This window comes from Pleurodeles waltl, chromosome 2_1, assembly GCF_031143425.1.
Source record: "Pleurodeles waltl isolate 20211129_DDA chromosome 2_1, aPleWal1.hap1.20221129, whole genome shotgun sequence".
In the NCBI taxonomy this organism is placed as follows: Eukaryota; Metazoa; Chordata; class Amphibia; order Caudata; family Salamandridae; genus Pleurodeles; species Pleurodeles waltl.
The window spans coordinates 215494266-215518997 of NC_090438.1; the positions used below are offsets into that span (position 1 = coordinate 215494266).

A 24732-nucleotide genomic window follows, 5' to 3' on the forward strand; every position below is an offset into this window, starting at 1 on the left:
GATCTCGGTGATGGTGGAACACCTCCCAGGAGGAGTCAATCAGATGGCCCACTGGCACTTCCGACACCTGAAAAACACAAGTCTCTGGCAACTGAAAACCCTCTCTCTTTCAGGTCCTTCAGTCCTGATGGGGCCCATTCTCGGTAGACCTGTTTGCGTCACACCTGGATCACCAACTTCCCTGGAGCAGCCGGACCCTAAAGCAATGGCCAAAGACATTTCTTCAGGACTGGCACCTGGAACAAGGGTACACCTTTCTCCCATTCGCCATGATAATTCACCTCGGGGCCCAGGTGCAGGGACAACAGATGGATAAATCCGGTTTGGAGATCTCAAGTTTGAATTCCCTTTTAACTGGAGCTTTCTTGGGATTTTCAAATTCCTCTACCATACCTTCCCGATCTTCTCAGAGATCCCGACAGGACTCCCCATCCGCTAGTTCGGGAAGGGTCTCTGTTGCTTATGGCTTGGAGGATTAGAGGAAATGCAGGAAAATCCCAGGAATTTAGGAACATGCTGCAGCTTTCCTCTTCAAGGAGTGGGCGGACAGCACCATTAAACGATATCGATCATCATGGTCTCGATGGCTGGGCTGGTGTCACCGGCAACACTTGGATCCAGTGGGGAAGAGGTTGTACAGATCCAGAATTTCCTGGCCTCGCTGGCCTCAGAGGGTCTATCCTATAGATCAATTAACACCTTCAGATCTGTGATCTTGGCAGGACACACACAGTTGGGCGATCACTCCGTGGAAGAACGCTATTAGTGAGGAAGCTGACGAGAAGTTCGGTATTCAGCTTTGTGGGATGTCAACCAGGTTCTCAATCCATTTCTTGCTTGGCCAGCCAAAAAAATGTCATACGTGCAAAGAACTTTCAGCCAAACTGGCCACACTTTTGTGCCACATATCTTGCAGACAGGTATCTGATGTTCAGGTGCTGGACATTACTGGTAGGGCATTCACTCCGGAGGGAGTTACGTTCCACATTACGAGAGACAAAATGCAATTCACAGGTGATATCTTATCCTTCTTCTCCAGACTCCCCAAAGTTATGTATGGTCAGGTGTATCAAATGTTATGAGGCTATAACGTCAGAGCTCTGCCCCCCTGGGGAGAGACAATTGTTGATCACCATCAGGAACCTCTTCCGGGCAGTCTCCTCTCCTACAATTGCTCGGTGGGTCCACTAGGCCTCAATGAGGAAGACTGGTCTTCGGACTCTACTTTTAAGAGATTCTACTTTAAACCGGTCCTTAATATGGCTTTCCTCATAGTGGGAAAACTTTAAACTAGCATACGCCTAGCCTCCGGTCCTGACATAGAATGAAACATTTTCTAACTATCCTAACAGAAAGTTTCAATTCTATTAAGGACACAGAGGTGAGGATTAACCCACACATCAGGCAAGCCTAACCTCACTTTGGGAGACATTCTTCGTAAAGGGGGGATAACTTACATGGGCCTGTCATTAATATTGGCACCTTTTGAAATATTGTGGTTCTTGTTTACTGTCATCTGTAATTACTTAACCCTGTATGTCGTTGAAGGTATGGAAAATCATTGGGATTTCTTTTCTCCTGACTCAGGTTCTGATGGGTGCAAACAACACAGAAGGAAGTGATTGGTCACTTTCTGTCGCAGGAAGAGATAGGAAAGAACAGCTGTGAAGGACTATCTATGGCACATGGATATCATTTTAGTGTTAACTGCTGGATTTCCCTAGTGTGCATACAAAATGTAGTTTGGTACTGGATGCTGTTAATAATGTGGTGAAGAAAGAACAGCAAGCATAATCCTTGCCTACGTGTCCTTATTAGAAGTGAAATCTTCCTTTACAATAGCTAGGAAATTTTTCATTCAGTTCTGCATGGTGAGAATATTCGGACCACCTGGAAGGAAATAAACTGGGAGTTACAAGAACAATATGCAACATAAACTTTATATGACGTGAATAAGGTACTCATGAAAGGACTGCAGCTCATAAAAGAGGTAAGATACATTTGGGTTTAAGAGCAAAACAAATATGAATATAAAATGTTTGCTATATTTGGCTTTTTAAACTAAGACGCAGCAAGCTCAATGATAGCTCAAAGATGAAATGGACAGCCTATAGGACTAGAGTGAGGAACTACCGGGGTTAACAGATTTAACGTGATTTCCAGTGCTAAATGGAGACAAAGGGCCTGATTGCGACCTTGGTAGATGGGATACTCCATCAGAAATGTGACGTGTATCATGCCCGCAGTTTTGCAAGTTCATAGTATGTAATGGAACTTGCAATATGGCGGGCAGGATATCCATCACATTTGTGACGGAGTATCCCATCCGCCAAGGTCGGAATCAGGCCCTGAGTTTAAACAACCTATGACGATTAATGGCATCTGCCACGCCATGTAAATCATTACTTCTATTAATTTACAATCCATGAAAAACACACTTACATTTGCCTCAAATCTTCTGGAACATCCAATTTAATCTTGTGAAACGTGTTTTTTGCTGCAGGTTTACTGGGATTCACCGCTCGTAAACGCTCAACTGTGACAATTTCATTGTATGTAGCATCACAGGCTGCATATTCTATTACATAAAACTGATAAAAACAAAACCAATAAAAATCACTGTTGGTCAATATGAATGATTAAGTACTGAACATAAATGATAGTGTGTTGGAACTGAAAGGAAAATAAGAAACAAAAAATAAGAATGTGTATCTTTAATAATGAAAGTAATAATGAACTTCAAAGTCTAACAATTTTAAAATTCAGTCCAAAAAATTTACAAATGAAAGAATGAAACCTAGCAATTAGAGGAAGGAATAGTAGTAATATAACCAAAATAAATGTTATATATTCCTACCTCACCCTTTATCATTCTGACTTTAGCCAGCCACCAGCAACACGGTTCTTTTTCATTTGCTCTGGAGTAAACCTAGACAGAATTATTGGTGTTAAATATGAGAGTGTAAAATAATTTTAATTAAACATTTCCACTTTAAAGGACACATCACTTACTACCAAAATAATCTTAACTAGCCGAAACTAACCATCATGTTCTGAAGAAAGGCGGCAAGCAATGGAAAGCCAGTCCCAAATAATTTTGTTTGAACCCTTGAGTTGAAAGACACACGGGTCATCATTAGATAATGTAAACTTATCAAAACCAGAGCAGAGCTAGGAAACTTAGAATTTAACTTTTATTGCAACACACCTTTACCGATTCCTTTGCTCGGGTTGGCAATAGCTGATTGCTGTAATCTACTAAAATTACTATTTGAATATAGTGAATCATCAAAGAACAGTGACGGAGTAGATCAATGATGAACAGAGAAACTGGTAGAGCTGTACACTGAAAAACAGATCAGCACTGGAACTCAGTGCATTACAATATTCCTTAAAGAGAAAAAAAATGTTTCCTGTTGTTTCAGTAGGACAATAACTGGCTCTTTCTCATGATAATACTATGATAAACTTGGGCTTTGTGTTATTCATTCCCTAGACACATACTCATATTTCCAGCCATCCTCTTCACATTTTTTCCTTAATACCCAGCCATTCTCCTCAAACGTTTAATGATTTTTAAGGAGGTCCAGAACAGCTTGATGATTATCAAATCTTTGTTGTTCAATATATTATGCACCTTTTCTGCAATTCGTCATCCAACCACATCGACAACACAATTTATAAGGGTTATTATATCATCTACCTTGTAGCTCAAAACTCAAGAAGCTGTGATTCACTGAAAGGATGCAAGTCAAAGTAACAAATTTAGCCCCAAGACTGCAGTGGACGAATCAGAGTTATGGTATGTTGTGTGTATTTGTATAGTGTACAACTTACCCGATAAGGTATTCTGGCACTGAAACCGGAGCTGTATGGATCGAATCAGGTTTGGGATAAGTGAAAGGCCACGTCTTCGGTTTCTTATGGAGTTCAAGAACTAAGCACGAAGTTCTGATGTGAAGGGAGGGGTCGTTCCAGGCTTTAGAATTGATGTAGAAGAAGGCATGACTGCCGGATCTGATTATGCGTATGCAGGAGGGATGGAGAGAGTGTGAGGAGGAGGAGTTCAGCTGAATGGATATGTCTGGCTGGTTAGTGAATTTGAATGTAGTTGTTGAGGTACGTGGGGTCAATACTGTGTAAAGCTTTGTATGTATGCCTGAGGAATTGGAATAGTACTTTATTGTGGCTTCAGAGCAAGTGGAGCTCTTGGATGTGAGGAGTGATGCAAGCGCAGGATGTGAGGTTGAGGGTGAACATGGCAACTTAATCTGTTTATGGGCTGGAGTGTTCTGGTCAGTTAAGTGTTGATTCCAGCATAAAGTCAATTCTTGAAGTCCAGCTTGCTGGTGATGAGGACTTGGGTGACAGTTTTGCCAGTGTTGGCGGGGAGTAATTTGAAAAGCTTCTAGAGCACCTTGAGTGGGTGAAAGCAGGATATGGAGGCTGCGTTCACTTGCCCAGTAATATTGAGCTGGTTGTCAATTACTATTTTGAGGTTCTTCGTGTGATTTGGCCAGGAGGGTGTGGGTTATAGTTTGTCAGGTCAACAGATTGAGTGCAGGAATGAGGAGTCTTTGCTGAAGAGCCACAATTTGTTTTTCGTTATTACAAGAGGTCCATGTATTAAACTTTCAGGGTCTACCTTAGATATTTTTATACCACACTTACACCAGTCTACACACACAGCACCACCACTTACACTTCATCACAGCAACTTATTTTAAAGGACCACTGGCAAAAAGCCCCCTCGAGGAGCCCATTAGGGACTGCAGTGCCGTGCCAACAAGGAACTGTCCTATGTTGATAAATGACACCCATCTGGGAGTGTGAGATCTCTTGCTTCTGAGCAATCATGTCCCCCGATCTGCTTGCCCAGACCCATCCCTACCTACTGCCTGATCTGCTTCCTTTTCGGATATGGATGGATTCTTTGAAGATGATGGTGATTTTGCCTCTGTGTTTGTCTTTTTTAGGTTGAGCATAGCAGCGCGCAAGCGCTGCTTTTCCGATGTGTTGGTATGTATCTGGGCTTTTAGCAACGCCCACCTCACGCCCATCTCTAACATTCATTCGTGGGCCTGCCTTTCAAAAATCCTTTCATGACATTGGTGAATGGCTTACGTTTGTCCCTCCTTGAGGAGGTTTTGGTCCTGCCTTGGCTATCGCCCCTGTTACAAGCTAATTGCACTTTTGCTGATAGGTTTGACTACAAGTGAACTTCTTTTTCCTTTTGTGCGTCTCTTCATGCTGATGCTCATGGCGGCCGTGGCTGTGAATCGGCTCACTTATGTGTACTTTTCAATTTATGTGGCAAGAAAAGTCAGGTTAGGAGTTTACAACACTAATAGCTCTAACTAGAGCAAATACGAGACCCTTTGCATTGCACACGCTTGTTTTTCTTACGATCTTATATCCAGTATAACTGCCTTGGAGATGATGGGGACTGATGAGGGAGTCAGCCAGGTTTCCGTCAGGAAGAGCAGGTCTGGTGAGTGGTCATACAGGAGTTCCTAAATTTTGGTGGCAGGTTTAGTGAGAGAGCAAGTGTTGAGGACTATGCACGACAAGAAGGGGAGTCCACTCTAGTCTCATCACAGTGAGGTGGAGGTGAAGGTGAAGGATAATCTTTCTGGTGTAAGCATCAGAACAATTTTGTTTTAGGGATAAAGCATAGTATGAGCAGCGCACTGACATCACACTGATTGAAAGTGAAACCTTAGGTGCTAAAAGGTTTCACTTGGATCAGTGTTCAGGAGCATATCTCTGCCCATCCAAGCACCGATCCAAGGAGGCAATATCCACTATCCAGATACACCTTGTCCTAGCTGATTCCTGTTTGGGAGTGCTCTAGGACAATAATCCTAAAACAAAGGTCCAGCCTCTAGACACTACGGTGCCCCGCATGGGTCATTGCTTACCCCACCACACAAATGTAAATACAGTTTTTCTGCTCATCTGTGTGGCGGTCTACCCTGTTAGACCCTAAAAGGCAGACACGAGCTGTGGTCATTTGCATCTACTGTCCCATGCTTTACTGTACTATGGTTCTGGGAAACTTAAAAATTGAGCAATGTGCAAACCCTTAAGCACTTGACTCTCAGTAATAGCGAACTGTCACAGGTTTCTCAGGAATATTAATGTGAGGGTACAACAGGCTTATAACTTCTATGATTAGATCTATTAACAAAACACAGCAACGCATCAGCAAAGGAAACAATGGCAATAAAACAGGTTATTAAACCATATACTAAAAATATAAAATATATATTAAGAATATAAAATTTTGAGCTAACAAAGGAACATTTACAATTGTATTATTGACAAAGAGGTGAGGATTATGTTTTCTCTTGCCTCACTTTATTTAACAGAAGCACTCAGCAAAAACAACAATGCACTACCCTTCTCAAGAAGCATGGAGAAAAGAGAAGTCTTTTAACAGCCACTAGTAGTTCACATACCTGTATGAATACTGTCTAGTCTAGACTCCTATCATTTTCTTGCAGGGGTAATCCTTATCCCAATGTCCTTAATATAATTGAAAACCTTCCTTTACCTTAGTTAGGGAATGTTTTGTTTTATGTCAGGCCTGGAAGCAAGGTTTATGCTAGTTTAAAGTTTACGTATTACTACTGAAGCCACCCCTTTCCCTGGGTTACAACAGAAGTGCTTGAAAATAGAATAAGATGACCAGTTCGCCTTGATCATATCATCCAACTGAACACTCAGAGAAAACAAATTGGAGCCACAGCACCTCTAGCTGAGTGCACACCAAAGCTAGGCGTCTCTACCCCCACTTCCTCCATTACCTATCTAACCCATCAGGCTATGGTGGGGGAGAACACAGCCTTGAAAGTCTCTTTATGACAATGAGCAAGTGATTGGCTCCTCGAGGCCTGAAATCCGCAGCTGCGGCCTCACAAGCACCAATGTATCTGACCACATACAATTTCAGAGATTCTTAAATTCTGTGTACTAAATCACTCAGTTATTCAACTTTGTCTTTCTGGAAATTGAGAATCTGACTCCACATGGTGTGAACCTTCTTCCAGGAAGGTCTAGACCTCTAACATTTGAGACACTTTTGTATAAAATTAAATAAAGAAGCATCCCTAACTCACACTAGAACTCCTTTCTGGACAGATACTCGTTACTCTGACAAGATAAAAACATATTTAACACTTAGATGACAGCATATCCTCATCTTTCTGAGTAGGTGCTTAGGGATCTTCTCCTGCAGTCACATCATCTAAGCACACATAGCCTGCTTAAATGGACAGCCAAAAAGTACTTCCTGACCTGTAAGATTGGCATTCAGAGACAATTTTTGGTAGAAAATGTGGACAAGGCCTGACCCCATAGGATCCAAACCCCATACCACACATCAACACATCAACATATCCCATCACCACAGCCGATTTCTACTGATTAAAAGAGTTGTCTAATCAGGCTTTCCTGGTGAGGTCCTGGGCATGATCAGAAAGGTTCAGGAGCATCCAACGTCCTCTGTAACCCTTCATGCTATAAGATGAACAGGCCGGGCTAGTTGATGATATTGCCCTCAAGGATTCATGAGAATGTAATGAAGTCAGGGGAGAACAGTAAATTCATCAAAACAGTGAACCATATTTGCAACTTTCAGATTGGAAAGATCAAAATCATTTCCACCTCAACTCGATAATTCACCTGCACAATCAAATGGAGTTAAAGCATAGCTGATCGCCAGTGTCCACACTTGATGGAAAATATCCAATGCTCCTGCTTTCCTGTCCAGTTTACAACTGTAATACACTAAACAATAGTTGGTCCAGGCTGGAAGTAAACAAGTCATGTGACCAGGACCCTGAACTTCAGTGAGTGCCGAAAGACTGCTATGTGTAACTTCGAAGCACTGGCATCCTAAAAGTGGCGTGAATGACGAAGTCGTGCAGGTATTCCACCATCACTGCCACTTGATTACCCAGAAAAAAGTGCTAAATATCCATGACCATTTCTATGAGGAAAGGGGAACAAGTTCCCCCACGTGATTTATATATCTCATCACTGAAATATTATCCATCTTGAGAAGGACACAACATTGTTCTTCCTTTTTTGTCCAACATCTGGCAGACGTTTCAGGCTTTTTATATGTAATCCTAGTTCCTTTTCCAACCACTCTCCATTTGTTGGCAAATTTCTACACCTTGTTCCATACCCTTAAATGCTGGCATTATATCCTATCATCAGATCTGGTATCTAATCAAAGATTGCCCCGTTGCTCCCTCCTTATGCTCATTATCTTTGAGATTGGTAGTGTGAGAACTGCTATGACCTAGAACATCAAAAAAGGTAGAAACTGAATCCACTGTAATAGTGAGCTTGGATTATTAAGGATAGATCAGAAAGCGCATGGCTTGTAACATAGAAAGATTTTCTGCCAGTCTGTGAGGATATTGATCCATGATGCGGATGTTGTCAAGATAAACAATTAATCTTATGCCTCTGTCGAGGAGAAACTCTCAGCACCTTTGTTAAGCAGACAGGTTGAAAGTAAGACATGCAAAATAGTACATCTTCTGTCTCCACTGGAACTGCAGAAGTCTACGTTGCATTTGGAAAACTGGTACTGCCACATAAGGTCTTTCCAGTCCAACCACACCATCCAAACTCCAGATCTGAGAATATTCCTGAGCAGATGAATTCCCTCCATCTTGAAATGTCAGAAGATCAACCCCTTGTTGAATTATTTGAGACTGATTACTAGACTGAAGCCCTTGTCATTCCTCTGGACTAAGAAAATGTCATTGATGAGACCTTGGGGATGATGTAGCATCTGAACCAGCGCTCCTTTCAAATCTAGGTCTGCTATCGTCTGATCTAGAACTCTGTGGAGTTTTTGTCTGAAAATAAGACAGCCTTCACCACTGCTCTGGCAAACCATAGAACTCCAACTGAAAACCTCTGATGATTTGGAGTACTCAAGCATCATTGGTTAACTTCCATTAAAATCTGCTAACGTCCCCACCTACACCTACAAAGGAAGACAGGATGAGACTTACTGGAGTATCCACTGCCTGTGGTGTTGATATCTCGAAAAGAGCTGCTTAAGCCACATACTTTGTTTTCACCTCGAGTTGGGAAGAAACTTCTGAATCGGGTAAGGTCATGCCATTGTCCACGGCAATGTGGTCAACCTCACTGAGAGTCATGGGATAGAAAATGGCTAGTTGAGCGTCCTCATCCTAGCGCTTTTGAAGCGCTTTTGTCTGAAGACTGCTTTTGGGCAGAAAACAGAAAACAGACCTACCAGCCTCAGAGCTAACCTGAAGTGCGAGTCTTATCACAATGCCCGGCATGCAGGAATACCCAGAGTATTGTGATTGCATGTGCACTAGGAATCACACCAGCAAGCTCGATGAGAGTACTCTGGTAATTTCCGAAGCAGCTCAGTCTTGGCAACGCTCGAGAGCCACCTAGCCACGTAGCAGTCAGCTGAGAGCACCATGCTTGCTCAACTTCAAAGCTACAATTTCATGCTATGGCGACCTGGAAATTTAGGAGAAAAAGGCAAGTGTGTGAGGAAATCAAGGAATGATCATCCAGTAACCACAAATAAAAGATAATATTTTTTATAAACATTTTTATTAGGCTTTGTAGATCATAACAAATGGGACATAAATTGGTACCCAATACAAACAAAGAAACACAGCAGAAGGAAAACAGTACATCAAATATTTCCACAACAGTGAGGGAGGACAATGAGAGAAAACACAGTGGTGTATCAGCAAATTGGTGGGCCTGACAAATCAAATTATTCACATTAATAATTTTGGGATAGGGGCACATCATCAGCGTCATCATGCATATTCAGTCCGTAGTAAGTGATCCAAGAACCCCACACTTTACGAAATGTACGAGGACACCCCTTGCTGTTATATGTTACTCTTTATGCTACCATACAAAGGTCCATTCCCTGTTTCCATTCAGCCATGGTAGGTGTATCAGGGGCTCTTTTTACTACCACTATGCCCATATTGCACAATATTAGTTTTGTCAGTGGAAAGTCTAAATCATTCGGTATGCTTAATAGCACGTAGTTAGGGTCTTCGGATAGTGATGTCTCTAGTATAGTGCTTAGTTCCAGGAGTACATTTTGCCAGAATGAGTGAATAATTGGGCATGCCCATATTATGTGGAAGAAGGTCCCTCAATGCCACATACCTCACTGGCACTCTGGAGATGCAGCTCTACCTTTTTTGTGGAAGCAGACTATCATAGTAAGTCCTATGCAGGGACTTTAAGATGGATGAGTTGCAGTCTAGAATTAATCTCTACTTCCTGTGGGAACAATAACACTGCTTCCCAATCTAGATTTTGTAATTCACCAACATCAGTTTCCCATTTGGTCCTCAATTTCAATAGTGTCAGGTATATTATTGTTAACGGTTTTACATACGTAAGAGACTGCTTTCCCTTGTATCTCTCCCTTTAGAAGCCTACTCTCTGGAGGTGTATACTATAGGAGGTTTGCATGGAAGTTTTCCGCCTTCCAGTTGACGCCGAGCTGTAAGTATTGGGAAACGCCCTGAGGGCCGACTCCAGAACAACGAAGTTGTATGAAACGAAAAGCGGAACTACGCTTTCCTTAACCACGACTTCGTTGTTTTGTGCCTTAACCACGCATGTGCTGAACAACGCACATGCGTGGTTAAGGCACAAACAAGGGAGTCGGCTGAGGAGGACGACGCGACGAGTCAGGTAAGTGGGGCGGGGGTGGGGGGTTGGAGTTTTAGGTGCGGGGTGGGGGGGTTCAGGCTATTATCAGTTTTAGGGGCGGGCAGTGTGGGGGGTTGGGGTTTTGGTTTTAGGGGCGGGTGGGGGGGTTGGGGTATTTTCAGTTTTAGGGGCGGGGTGGGGGTATTTTTAGTTTTAGGGATGAGGGCGGGGGTGGGGGGTTGGGCTTTTAGTTTTAGGGGCGGGATGGGGGGGTCAGGTAAGAGGGGCGGGGTGGGGTGGTTGGGGTTTTAGATTTAGTTTTAGGGGCGGGGTGGGGGTCAGGGTATTTTTAGTTTTAGTGGTGGGGGATTGGGGTTTTAGTTTTAGGGGCGGGGTGGGGGGTTGGGGTATTTTTAGTTTTAGGGGCAGGGGTTGGGGGGGTTTTAGGGGTGGGGGTTGGGGTAGTTTAGGTTTTAGGGATGGGGTGGGGGTGGGTTGTTTTATGGGTGGGGGTTGGGGTTGTTTTAGGGGTGGGGTTGGGGTGGTTTTAGGGGTGGGGTCGGGTAATTTTAGGGGCGGGCGAGGGGGTTGGGGGTTTAGGTTTAGGGGCAGGGTGGGGGGCTCGGAGTAGTTTTAGGGGTGGGGGTTGGGGTACTTTAGGTTTCAGGGATGGGGTGGGGGTTGGGGTTGTTTTAGGTTTTGGGGGTTGTGGTAATTTAGGGAGGAGGTGGGGGGTTGGGGTAGTTTTAGGGGCAAGGGTGGGGGGTTGGTGTGGTTTTAGGGAGGTGGGGGGCTCGCAATAATTTTTAGGGGTGGGGGTGGAGGGACGCATGCTGGAACAATGCATGCATATCACTAATGCCTTTACCAGGAATGCCTTTACAACGAAAAATCGTTGTTAAGGCATTCGTGGTAAAGGCATTAGTGGTAACAATGAGGTTGTTGTTCCGACCTCGTTGTTCAGGCATGCGTTGTTCCGGCAGGCGTGGTTCTGACATACATTCGTAAGTATTCCTAGAATTGCCTGTCAAGGAGGTGAAATTACCTCTGGAGGGACGAAAAGGGCATCAGCATATCCTCGTCAATCAGGTCACCTACCTTGGAGGTATCGATATGGTCCCAGGCTGCAAACCCCTTCAGTTTTCCTATTTCTTTAAGGCATTGTCCCACCCATAATGAAGTTTCCTGGGTGATCTTTAGATATTTGCTAGCCCTAGGCCACACTTCAAGAATCATCTGGGTAGCCGGTAGTAGGCTCCTCGCACCTTTCCTCCCCATAGAGATAATGATGGTAGGGGTGTGTTTGAAACTGCATCCTTTGCAATATGGGATGCCCAGTAGTAAGCCTGGATACCTGGAAGTGTTATCACCCTGTTTTATGGGTTGTGCTGAAGTGTTTGGAGAGCTATTCTAGGGTGTCCGTCATTCCACAGTAGTTTCCTAAGTTCACCATCACTTTTGATGAAAACATCCTTGGGAATTTTGTATTGTGTTTTGTAGGGCGTGTAACAATTTGGGTGAGAGTGATCATTTTAAACATCACTGCTCTGCCTAAGATCGTTAGGGGGAGTTTCTTCCATCGATCAAGAGTCCATCTGAAATTCAGCCAGCAATGTTCTAATAATATGATCTATGCATCTCTCCTGCTCAGTTGTGGCTTAGGTCCCTAAGTATCAGAACCCCTCTTTATTCACTCTGAGCCTCCCAGGAAGATCAGTCAAGTCTAACTGTCCTCCAACAGGGAAAAGAGTGGATTTGTCCCAGTGTATTGTATACCCAGAAAGGGTCCCATACTGCTCTAAGGTTCGGAGGCCTGCAGGGATCAACTCTGTCGGTCGAATCAGATTTAGCAGGATAGGATCTGTATATAGTGAGATCTTTTCTTCTGGGATTGGGAAACCATTCATCTGGAAACCCCTGATGTGTAGTGTGCACAAACCACACACGCCAGTGGAACCAGAATCAAGGCAAACAGGAGGGTAGATAGAGGGCAGCTCTGATGAGTTCCTCTCCCGACAGTGAACTCTGGCGACAACATTCCATTGACCCGCACGGCTGCTGTGGGCTTCTTGTAGAGTAGGCCAACCCAGTCCACGATCTGTGAGCCCAAACCCATTCTCCTCAGAGTTTGTATCATGAAAGGCCAATACACAACATCAAAGGCCTTTTTGATGTCCAAGGAGACAAATATGTGAGGATCTGATCTATGCTTGACTTCCATAATCCAGTTATGGAGCCTTCTAAGATTACCTCTAGTGGAACGCTTGGGCATTATGCCTGACTGGTCTTAGTGCACCAAAAGAGAAATACCTCTTATGAGTCCAGTGGCCAGGATGGTGACCAAAACCTAAGGTATGACTATGACTGTAGCTATGCGCAAGTCATTTGGGAGGATGCCATTCTCTCTTGCTGTTAGGTATAGCTCAAGCAGGTGGGGAGCCAGGATTTCAACCTGTTTTTTAAAAAATCCAGCTGTGAGGCAATCAAGTCTCTGGTTTTGCCCGAGTTTACTTGGGATATAGCAGCCTGGACTTCAGCAAGGGTGATATCCGCTTTTAGGACCATTTAGTCACCGGCAGAGAAAGTTTGTAAGTTAATGCCAGTTAGGTAGCTTTCTATTTGAGCAGAATCTGCTAGGGGGCGGTCCTTATAAAGGGTCTCATAAAATTTCACAATTTCTTCAGCTTGGACCTTGCAGGTAGAGTATTTACTCCTGAAGAAGTCTCTTTTGCAGGCACTAAAAGAACAAACACTTTCTCTGTAAGTATTGATTGACATACTTTTCCTTCAAATGACAAGTTATGTGTGCTCAAATGTTTAAAAACCTATGAGGCTAGTACGAGTACACTGAGAAATGATTCTTCAGGTCAACCGCTGATTTATTTCCAATAATCTTTTAAGCCATTATCAGCAGCTACTATTGCTAGATGGTTAAATGCAGTGATGACGGAGGCTGGAGTAGATACTCAGGTGTTTGGAGCGCATTCAGTCAGAGGGACTATGGCCTCAAAAACATTTCTTTTGGGGTCCACTATTCAGAACATTATAAAAACAGCTGACTGGTCTTCAGATTCAATGCTTAAACAGTTTTAATATAAACCTGTGGGTGATACTGCTTCTGTGCTGTTTGATAAATTTTAAACTAGCATAATCGAAGCCTCCGGTCATGATACAGAATAAAAAAATTGCTGGCATTTCAATTCTATTAAGGACATGGAGGCTAGAATTATCCCAACCAGAAGTTCTTCAGTCATTAATAGTGCAGTAATAACTGTTAGTGTTTGCTACTGACATTTTGGTCTGTATTGATCTTATTTCATTGATTCCCTACCCCATATTTATGTTATGTAATAGTAAATAGATAAAATACTTTATTTCTTTTAGGTTCTGATCAGAAGACTGAATAAAGGGTTTCTGGATTTCGTTCTTCCATGTTGGCACTTCCCACTCCTGTTGTTAGTTGACTTTCCATTCTAGGACAGGTGACATCGGATGGAGTTTGTGTTGGCTGATTCAATTGGTTATCATTCTTCTTGAATTTACTAGAGACTGCGCTTGAGCAGAGAAAGAGGCAATCAAAATGGGTCTACAGTATATGTATGGTTTGCTGCCCCCATGATTATTGGGGGGGAGGGGGTGATGTTTATGGACTGAGCCTAATGGGATGTGTAGTGTGTTACATGGTTAAAATTGTTTTCATTGGTTGTTGTCAATATTAGTAGTAAAGAAAGAGCAGCATAATCCTCGCTTCAGTGTCCTTAAAAGAATTTAAACTTCTCAGAGCGAATGCTAGCATTTTTTTTTAATTGTCAATCACATTTTACTTCTTCCCACCCTGTAATACAGCATGGTATGAATAATCAGTCCACTTTACCCATTTGTTCCTTTCACTTTGAAGGAGCATGTGCACATCAGCTAAAACATAGGGGGTTATTCTAACTTTGGAGGAGTGTTAATCCGTCCCAAAAGTGACGGTAAAGTGACGGATATACCACCAGCCGTATTACGAGTTCCATAGGATATAATGGACTCGTAATACGGCTGGTGGTAAATCCGTCACTTTTCCGTCACTTTTGGGACGGATTAACACCTCCTCCAAAGTTAGAATAACCCCCATAGTTCCTTTCTCTTCAGTCACAAAGCTCTCGTAAAGTACGTTTTTTATTTTTGTTTGTATTGGAATTTCCTTTTTAAATCTGCATTATGAAGTTTCGGTGTGATACTGTAGCTGTCTGCAACATGACTGCTTTATTGGGTGATGATTTCTTCTTGGCACCTTTATAAATGGAAACATACATAGCAGAACTAAAAGGCTTACTTAAAAAAAACGTCACTGGTAAGACAGCCACATCTGTGAATCTTTTTTCAGATTTAACATTTTATTTCCTGCATATGGACCACGTATGTATATGTGGGGGTCTGCTCTCGCACCGACATATTGGCTTTGCTAATGCTTGTTTACAACTGTTGCCGATATAACAGCCAGATGCAAGAAGCAGAAAAAAACTAGTACATATATAACTGATTCATAATACATAACAAAGGAACAGCCTGTTACTCACAGATGAAACCCATGCTGTGTTGTGATGAACTCTAGGACGTTTATGATGAACAGCACCGCACTGAACTGTACAAAGAATCCATTCCCAGGAGTTTACATATGCTGATGAAAATGCTTAGTATAACAGCTGAAGCATACAGACTTCTAGTATAACTATTATTTATCTATAAAGGCATTAGGTTACACTAAAAAAGAACACGGAGGGCCTACCCAAGAGGGAGAATGAGTAAGTGGTAGGCAATGCTGAATCCTGTAATGTGTCCATAATGCTCCCAAACGCAAGAGAAAGCACTGATGAGGGTGGATGTCTCCTGTTCACGCTTTGTAAAGAATTCTATATTCTGATTACATTTGGCAACATGAGGGAGTTTGTCATGCGACTTCCTGTGATGTCACACCTTGGGGCATCATGCTAATAAATTCCCTTTCCTAGGTTTTAGGACTTCTGCCCTCTGTTAGAGTTTGCACGAATGAGCTAAGTTGAACATACCTGTGACCTAGAGATCTCTTCTTAGCAGTTTATATGCTCCAGATGATGATGTAACTTTTGAAAAGTGTTTGACTTCCCGATAAAAGCTCCATTGGGCAGAGAGGGATAGCTAGGGACTGAAAACACCTGTACTCTTATGGAGTGCTAGTTTAGAAATATCAGAAAAGTACCTCTGCAGGGGGGCGGCCAGTGGAAGAACACTGACTGCAGACATGAAACTGTACTTGGTCCGCACTCCATGGAAGACAGGAAAAACTAAAGAGAAAGTGGAAGCATGAGGTGGTGACCAATGTGACGTAAGGAAATGAGACGGACATGGAAGCCAACCAATAATAAGCAATTATAAATATGGGGCGGGCTCTAAGCCATTTTTAAGCTTTTTCTTTTGTTTACTTACAAATAATTTCGCCAGGCCAGCACGTGGTCAGACGAAACCTAAAAACTCCCCTGCCCTTTTAGAAAACTGTCTTGTTCATGGCCAGATTGTGTCACATACTGTACAGATAAATATCTGTTTTTGTACCCGCATTCTTCACTAAAACAGCGCAACTAAGTGCTTTCAGGCTAACAGGCGCTGTGTAACCGTTTTCTCTTTTTTTTTTAAAGCAATTTCAATTGCCTGTCCACCACAATTCCAAATAAAAGAACGTCCTGCTCCGGGAAGGACGACTGTACCAATCAACTCTAACAAAAGTAGTTTTACTTCCTAAAAACCTTTTATTGTAGGGTACAATCTAAACACACATCAGTGGTCACCTCTATTCTCCATTCCTCTAGCTTTTACCTATCCTCTCAGCTTCCTTTCTGAGCCACTTCTAGCTGCTATATTTAACATCTCCCATCTTTCTAACCTTTCAGCTGATCTGCCCCATGGGTCTTTTCCCCAGAACTGACATAAAATAGTCTCTGCCTTTTCTTGAACCTGTCTTCATCCATTTTCCAAACTGCGCAAAAGAGTATAATGTCCCTCTGATACCCAATGCCCATTTATACTGAAAATATTCTGTTGGTGGTAAGACCAATCTTACCAGTGCAGTTCCTAAAGACTGTGGAATATGTTTTACAGTATGAGCAACAGAGGTTCTATGAAGGAAGAAACAAGCAGACGCCTTCCACAAATGACATCCAGATTTCTAATTGTTGTCTGATACAAGGATAAGCACAGTTATTGATAACTTCTTATCTTCCACACTCCTGAAAGAAGATGAATCAGTTTTCTGTGAGCTCCCCAATACATGGCTCATAAATGCAGTATAATTTTGTTCATAAGGGTAACCTTTTTGTATACCTCAACAACTCATGAAAGATGATCATTTTATGGTTCATAGCACATTTCAACATGCCCTTTTCAACTTACCTTTATATGGGAACTTAAACAAATGTTTCTACTTCTTTTAATGCATTACAAACTGTTGCTGCGACTGACTGCTGTATTTTGTAATGTGTAGAGTACTATCAGAGTATTTAGCGTTTGAGGCAATAGGAAAATGAGAATAAAGTACAAATCACAAACAAATTCAGATGTGGGTGGGGCAAAATGTTGTTCGTATTCAGGTTTTCAAGAGCAGTAATTTTCAGTCATCAATTCACCATCATTTTCCCCAAACACACAATAGTACAATCCATTCCTTTCAGTGTGGGGCACATGAGCTTAGAAATACTCATACGTCATGCTGAATGTTCTTTCTTTTACAAACATTTAGCTATTTACTTTTAATTAATACAAACAAATAGTAAAAACGCAAGTAAAGAATAGCTAAAACCATAAGATACTATTTAATGATTAGAGCTTACCTCTACTTCATCACTTTCATTTATGTCTTTGTTGTAGCCAGTGGGAGGTGGGAATCGAACATCATGGAATGGGATTTGTCTTTCTGGCTGCCAGCTACAAAGGGTATGCATTTGTTAATTGTTTAACCAGTCTTAACCATACTGCACTTGACATTTCATCTAATATTAAGGATCGGAGGAAGCTCAGGCAGATTTCCTAAATTCTGAAAAGTTTTGAGAAAATAACATTGCATTGTCTAAAATCCTTACAGCGCAGAATCCTTGTGATTATACATATTACCCCGAGCAAGCCTGTCCTACAAATGGAACTTTGGAGAAATAACATGAGGTCGAGTATGATGGAAAACACTCTGCTCTCTTGAGCTTAATTTATGTGGCACTATAATCCTGAAAGGAAAAGGCATTTGTATGTACGAACATATATATAAATTTACTTAAAAAAAATAAAAAATAAAAAGGTTAGAGGGACATTATAGTTAGGTTCAGATTTAACATCCACAAACCACACAAATTGAAGTTATAGTCATACTTACCTCAAGATACAATACCTCTTGCTCTAAGGTAACTATCACTTGTGCCCCCGCCATACATAGGTTTCTCATCAATAATTTAATTGCAAATGTTGGAGTTATATTATATAGAAGATGCAATTACTGTTGTAATATGTGGGGTAAGTAGCAGTGCATGGTTAGGGTGCGAGCTATAGTTACATTAGAGCACGAGTTATAGTGTCTTGGGATAAGTATAACTATAACTGTTACATTTCTACAGTTTTGTGAATGTAAAATCGGGACCAAACTATAACGTCCTTCTAGCCTTTGCTTTTTTAGTGAATATCTAAGTTTTAAAAAAATTCTACTTCCTAACTAAAACATCCTTGTAACCTTTAGTTTTTTCAGTGAATTTCTAGGTTTAAAAAAAATAAAAATGTTTATTAATATTGAATTACCTTACCTAAATCTATGGCCTGACCTGTAGACAAACCCCCCCCCCCCCTCCCCCAGACACCTAACCCATCTCCACGCACAGCCAAAGGCCAGCCCTTGCATCCAACCCCTTGCAGGCAACCACTGGCCATGCTCAATGAGAGGTCAGCTGCAGGGCCCAGCCTGTGGCCAAGCCCTGTGGTTCACTCCCATAAGGCAATCCAGGATGGGGCATGTAGCCCCCCCTCCCATAGCCAATTATGGCCCCAGAGATCCCATCACACTGGGCCATCGAATTACTAAAAGGGGAGGTGGCCACGTTGCCCTCCTCCCCAGGCCTATTTCAGCCACAGGGACCACACTGTCCAGAGTCTGGCCAATTACTAAAATGGGAGGGGCTGTGTGGCCCCCCCAGCTGATTTTCACCCCGGAACCCCATCCACTACGGCCCAGCCATTTAATGCAAGGGGGAGTTGGTCCACACAGCCCCCCTCCCAGAGCTGATTTTTGACCCAGGGACCCCATACCCAAGGGCCCTGCCAATTACTGAAAGTGGAGTGGCGCTGTGTGGCCCTCTTCGACGCCTTTCTTGGTCCCAGGGAACCCATCACGCAGGGCTCGGACAATTACTAAAATGGGAAGGGCCTGCGTGGCCTCACTCTTGGGTCATATTTGGCTATGGGGACCACCACCTCCCTGGGGCTGGCCCTCAGAAAAGGGCCCCCCCTTCTGCAGCCACTGATGGGATGCCCCGAGGAGGAAGCGGTCCCCGGGGCTAAGTTCAGAGGGCCGCATGTGCCCCCACCTCCCAAAATAGATAATAATTTATGCTCCCTCCCTCGTTTTTCCAGGACGTGACCCGGGGAGGTGGTGGTCACCGGGGCCGATAGCCTGGGAGGGGGGTTGGGAGGGTTAGAGGGGCCAACGTTCCCCTTTGAAAATTCAGCCTAGCTCCAGGGAGGTGGTGGTCCCGGGGCCCAAAATGGCCTGGGAGGGGGGCCACATGGTCAGACGTTTGGTCTGGCCCTCTCCCGCTGCCTCAGGGACCACAATCTCCCCGGGGCATTGAGCTCCTAATTTGCGGGGGAGCTTGTGGCAGCCCAAGCCCTGGGGACTGCCAACCACGGGGCCAAAATGCAATGTATTTGTGGGCGGTGCATGCCCCTGCTGACCCAGGGACCACCAGCCCCTGGGGCATCACTGCAGTTGGATCGGAGGAGCTGTGCGATCCTCCGCGCCCCGGGACCACCACCAATGTATTTTATTTGCTGGAGCTTCACAGCCCCTAACACCCCCACCCACCCCGGGGACCACCTTTCTTTTTACATGTCTTCTGGAACGTAGCCCGAGTACATAGTCCACTATGTCTTGTTTGGGTTCTTTTTTAGGTCTTTCCCAGCGTTCCCTTACAAATCTCAGGGGTCCCCTAACAGGGTGCCCATGCAAAAGCTCAAAATGGAAGCCCTACTCCCTTTTGTGGCACTTCCCTGTAGACAAAAAGCAGACATGGAAGTAAAACATTGCAGGAAACTGGCTCTGTATATATTATACCAAAATGAGGTATAGTGTACACAGAGAACAGTGGATCCCCAGAGGCTTAACAAAGGCTAAAGTAGATTATACTAATGCTCTCTTTTGTGGTAGGGTGGTCAAGCAGTTAGGCTTATCAGAGGGCAGTGCAAAGCATTTGTTGTACACACACCGTCAAGAAATGAGGCACACAGTCAATGACTAACTCCAGGCCAATGTTTTTATATAGCAAAAATATATTTTATTTATTTATTACTAGATTAAAAGGTCTTTGATACAGATAACTGCAGTTGTAAGTAAGTATCAAGCATATGTATCAACTGTACTTTGTTTAGGTTTTGCAGACAATACAGTTTACAAGCAACTAACACTTTTCAATTTTAAAAATTGCCACAGTGCAATTTCTCATAGGAACCAATGTAGTCCTAGGGGAGGAAAAGTGTTAGTACAGTTAACATACTCGACTTACGATCCCAGTCTTTGGGGGTTAGGATGTCCACAGATCAAAGTTCAAGTTGAACCCAAAAGTGCACCACCAGCAACACAAGGCCGGCGGAGTGCAGAGGTCAAATTTGGTGTTGGGTTTTCAATGGAATCCTATGAGGACTGGGGGCCCTCAGAAGAACAAAGGTTGCAGGTAATTATCCGCAGTTTCAGGACACAAGCTTGGGAGGTTTAGATCAGCACCGGGTGGACCACAGGTCAGCATTAAACACAGCATCAGTTACAGAGGGGAGGCTGGGTGCAGGCTGCAAACACGGCATCTGGCACCCAATGCTTTTCAATGGGGGAACCCCATGGGTCACACAGATGCTGCAGGCTGGGTCTAGGGGGTCGGTTCCGGAAAACTCAAGGCTGCATAGGAAGGAGAGGCACCCGCTGGACGTTGCTGGACCATCGGTCAGATTCCCATAGGCCAGTGGGCTGCGGGTGCAGGGGTACCTTTGAGCATTGGGAATCTTAGTAGGATTCAGTTGCGTTAAGGGGGTCCTCCAGATTAAGGCTGCAAGCATCGTCGTGTTAGCCAGGAGGGGTCAACTCATGGTGGATCCTCTCCCTGGACACGGGCTGTGAGCGTGGGTGCAGAGTGGACAGGGCTCACAGATCCAACGCACTTCTGGAGTTCTTTTGGAATATTTCTTATGGACAGCGTCGCTGTCCTCGCGAGTTCCTGGTCCTCTGGTGGGCAGGCAGTCCTCTGAGTTTTGTGGAGGCTGCTGGTCTTTCTGTAGCAGGAGTCTTGAAACTGGAGACAATCCGGTAGGACTGGGGTCAAGTCAGTTGTCGCCTGGAGTCTTCATTTCTGGGGTCAGCTCCCTCTTCTTTCTCGAGGAAGCTAGGAATCTGAAGAGCAAGGTACAGGGGTGCCCCTAAATACCAGATTTAAGGGTATTATAGGGGACAAAGGGCAGTAGCCAATGGCTACTCTCCCTAGGGGTGGCTACACCCTTCCTATGCCCACACCCCTTGGGTAGGGGGCACATTCCTAACTCCTTTGGTCCCTTTCTTCCAAAACAAGATGGAGGATTCTCCAACGAGGGGGTCACTCCAGCTCTGGACATCTTTGGGTGGTCCTATCTGCAGGGGCCACTCCTGGTTTTACCTAATTTTCCCGATGGACCTGCTGCCAAAAGTGGGGCTTGGTCAAGGGAGCAGGCATTACCACCAGCTGGAGTGCCCTGAGGCAAAGTAACAGGAGGCATGAACCTTTGAGGCTCACCACCAAGTGTTGCAGTTCCTGCAGGGGAGAGGTGTGAAGCACCTCCACCCAGAGCAGGCTTTGCTCATGACCCCAGAGAGCACAAAGGATCTCACACCATGGGGTCAGAAACTTGTTTGTTAGTGGCAAGCTGGCACAGACCAGTCAGCCCTACACTAGAGGGTTGGGTAAAATACAAGGGGCATCTCTAAGATGCCCTCTGTGTGCATTTTACAATACATCCAGCACTGGAATCAGTGTGGGTTTATTGTGCTGAGAAGTTTGATAACAAAGTTTACAGTCTTCAGTGACGCCATCATGAAGCTGCGGCATTTGTAATAACAAACTCCCAGCCCCTGTACTTAATATGGCCACACCGCTCTCACAATGTCTAAAAATTGACTTAGACACTGTGGGGGCATATTGCTCATGCAGCTATGCCTTCACATGCATTATAGTGCACCATGTCTTAGGGCTGTAAGGCCCGGCAGAGGGTTTACTTACCTATACTGCATGCAGTGTTAGCGGACATGGCAATCTTGGTGAGTGCCATGACGAGTTTGCAACTTTGGGACACCCCGTAGTGTACTTGAAATGGCAGTCTGCACGAGGGTGGTGTAGGGCCGCTCAGAGTGGCACAGATAGTGCTGCAGCTCTGGGGGGAGGGACCTCTTCAGTACACATACCCTTGGTACCAGGGGTATCATTCACTAGGGACTTTCAAAGGTGGCTGAAGTGCCAAATATAGAACAGCTTTGGGGAAAGAGATCTGGCCTTGGGAGCCTGTTTAGCAGGAGCCCAAGGCACTTACAGTTTGAAACCACATAATTTTCCATGCAAACACCTGGGGGGCTATCATGTCAAAAGAGGCCCTTTCTCACAATCCTCAGCCCCAAACTCTTACCAGAGAGTAACGGAGGTGTGCTTTAGGAACTGCTTTAGTTTTCCTGCCTCCTGTATCCTTTCTGAGCTCTTGGGTACAGTGTGTGCGTAGGCTATTTCAATAATCTCCCTACTCCAATATCAAGTCACAGCACTGAACCTGCCCCCGAGTCCACGCTGAGCTGTTTTACCCAATATCAAGACATGTTTTTACCTGGGGCGGCTCAGGACAGCCCCAGCCAATTCTAGTTTAGAGTCCACTTATTATCTTACAGTCCATCAGAAACCTATAAACCTTGTCCTATGTAGAAAGGCACAGAATAACTGAGAGCTTCATCTTCAGCTCTCACTGAGCAGCACAGCAAGAGTACAACGCCTAGACACCCATGGACAATTGCTGCACTTTATAAATTAGTCACTGATATGTTTATGGGATTTTTTCAGCCTTCCTGATTGGTCATAAGTATAAAAGGCTCCCCGAATACTTTGATGTTAATGTCTAATACAATGTTGGACAAAATAGACCGCAAATATTCTTGCCCCTGACACAAATCAGGAAGAGGTGTGACATAACAGCTTCCGACTTTGTAACTGGGGAACCAGGTTCGAGTCTCTGCAAGAACTCAACACTGTCTGATTGTGGACATCTCCCTGTCTCTAAACAAACAAACAAACACAAATGTATCTTTGGGTGATGTGACTGGTGGTCTTTTAAAGCACTCAGACACCTTTGGGTCGAGTTCCTGCTATTTAAAAACTACAAAAAACTACAAAAAAATCAAATAAAACAGGATTCTGCAAATATTCTGCATGTGTGCCAATGGTGAATCAGGAGTAAAATAGTCCGTTTTACACAGATGGGCAGCGTGGGATCAGATACATAGGTTCTCCTTCCTCTTCACAGCTAGCTCTAAGGGGCTACACAAGTTATTTTCCATAAATTAAATTTGCTAATGGTAATGGATAAACTACATGAGAACACTGCCCCTCTCATTGTTAAGCAGTACAGCGCACTACAAAATGACCTGTCTTCACATATTTTTGTCTTTTTTTCAGAACACGCCCCACAGGGTTTCTGACTTCTTTTAAAGGATAGGCGATATGGTCTGCACCTTCCTGTAGGATGGCTCCCCAAAACAATTGAAAAGAAGTTTGCTTGACAGGTGCTCAGACGTTCCCTACATGTACAAATGCTACTAGGTGTCTTATGTGAAGGCATCGGTATTCTCGTCGATCAATGTAGTCAAGCACATGTTGCGCTAATTGGGTTTACTGGCTGAGTTAAACATCAGCATGTGCATGGGACAATACCCTCTTATATGAACACAGTGTTTGAGACTGGGGGACTGCCACCAAGAAATTAGGTTGGGGCTTGTAGGAGGCTGGACTGGCTTGTAGTGAGTACCAAGGGGTACCTGCACCTTGCACCAGGCCCAGTTATCCCTTATTAGTGTATAGGGTGTCTAGCAGCTTAGGCTGATAGATAATGGTAGCTTAGCAGAGCAGCTTAGGCTGAACTAGGAGACGTGTGAAGCTACTACAGTACCACTTAGTGTCATATGCACAATATCATAAGAAAACACAATACACAGTTATACTAAAAATAAAGGTACTTTATTTTTATGACAATATGCCAAAGTATCTTAGAGTGTACCCTCAGTGAGAGGATAGGAAATATACACAAGATATATATACACAATAGCAAAAATATGCAGTATAGTCTTAGAAAACAGTGCAAACAATGTATAGTTACAATAGGATGCAATGGGGAAACATAGGGATAGGGGCAACACAAACCATATACTCCAAAAGTGGAATGCGAACCACGAATGGACCCCAAACCTATGTGACCTTGTAGAGGGTCGCTGGGACTATTAGAAAATAGTGAGAGTTAGAAAAATAACCCTCCCCAAGACCCTGAAAAGTGAGTGCAAAGTGCACTAAAGTTCCCCTAAGGACAAAGAAGTCGTGTTAGAGGAATAATGCAGGAAAGACACAAACCAGCAATGCAACAACTGTGGATTTCCAATCTAGGGTACCTGTGGAACAAGGGGACCAAGTCCAAAAGTCACAAGCAAGTCGGAGATGGGCAGATGCCCAGGAAATGCCAGCTGCGGGTGCAAAGAAGCTTCTACTGGACAGAAGAAGCTGAGGT

General features: G+C 43.8%; 1 protein-coding gene across 2 annotated transcripts in view; it reads right to left on the reverse strand.

Annotated features, from left to right (window-relative positions):
* FMR1 (fragile X messenger ribonucleoprotein 1) overlaps positions 1-24732 on the reverse strand; it is a 385399-nt gene that overhangs the window by 289048 nt on the left and 71619 nt on the right. For both annotated transcript variants that reach the window (XM_069212420.1, XM_069212419.1), the window contains exons 3-5: positions 17541-17634; positions 2858-2929; positions 2443-2591 (exon numbers count right to left, since the gene is read on the reverse strand). In XM_069212420.1, coding sequence (XP_069068521.1) covers positions 2443-2591; positions 2858-2929; positions 17541-17634 — 315 coding nt within the window. The remainder of the gene's footprint in view (positions 1-2442; positions 2592-2857; positions 2930-17540; positions 17635-24732) is intronic.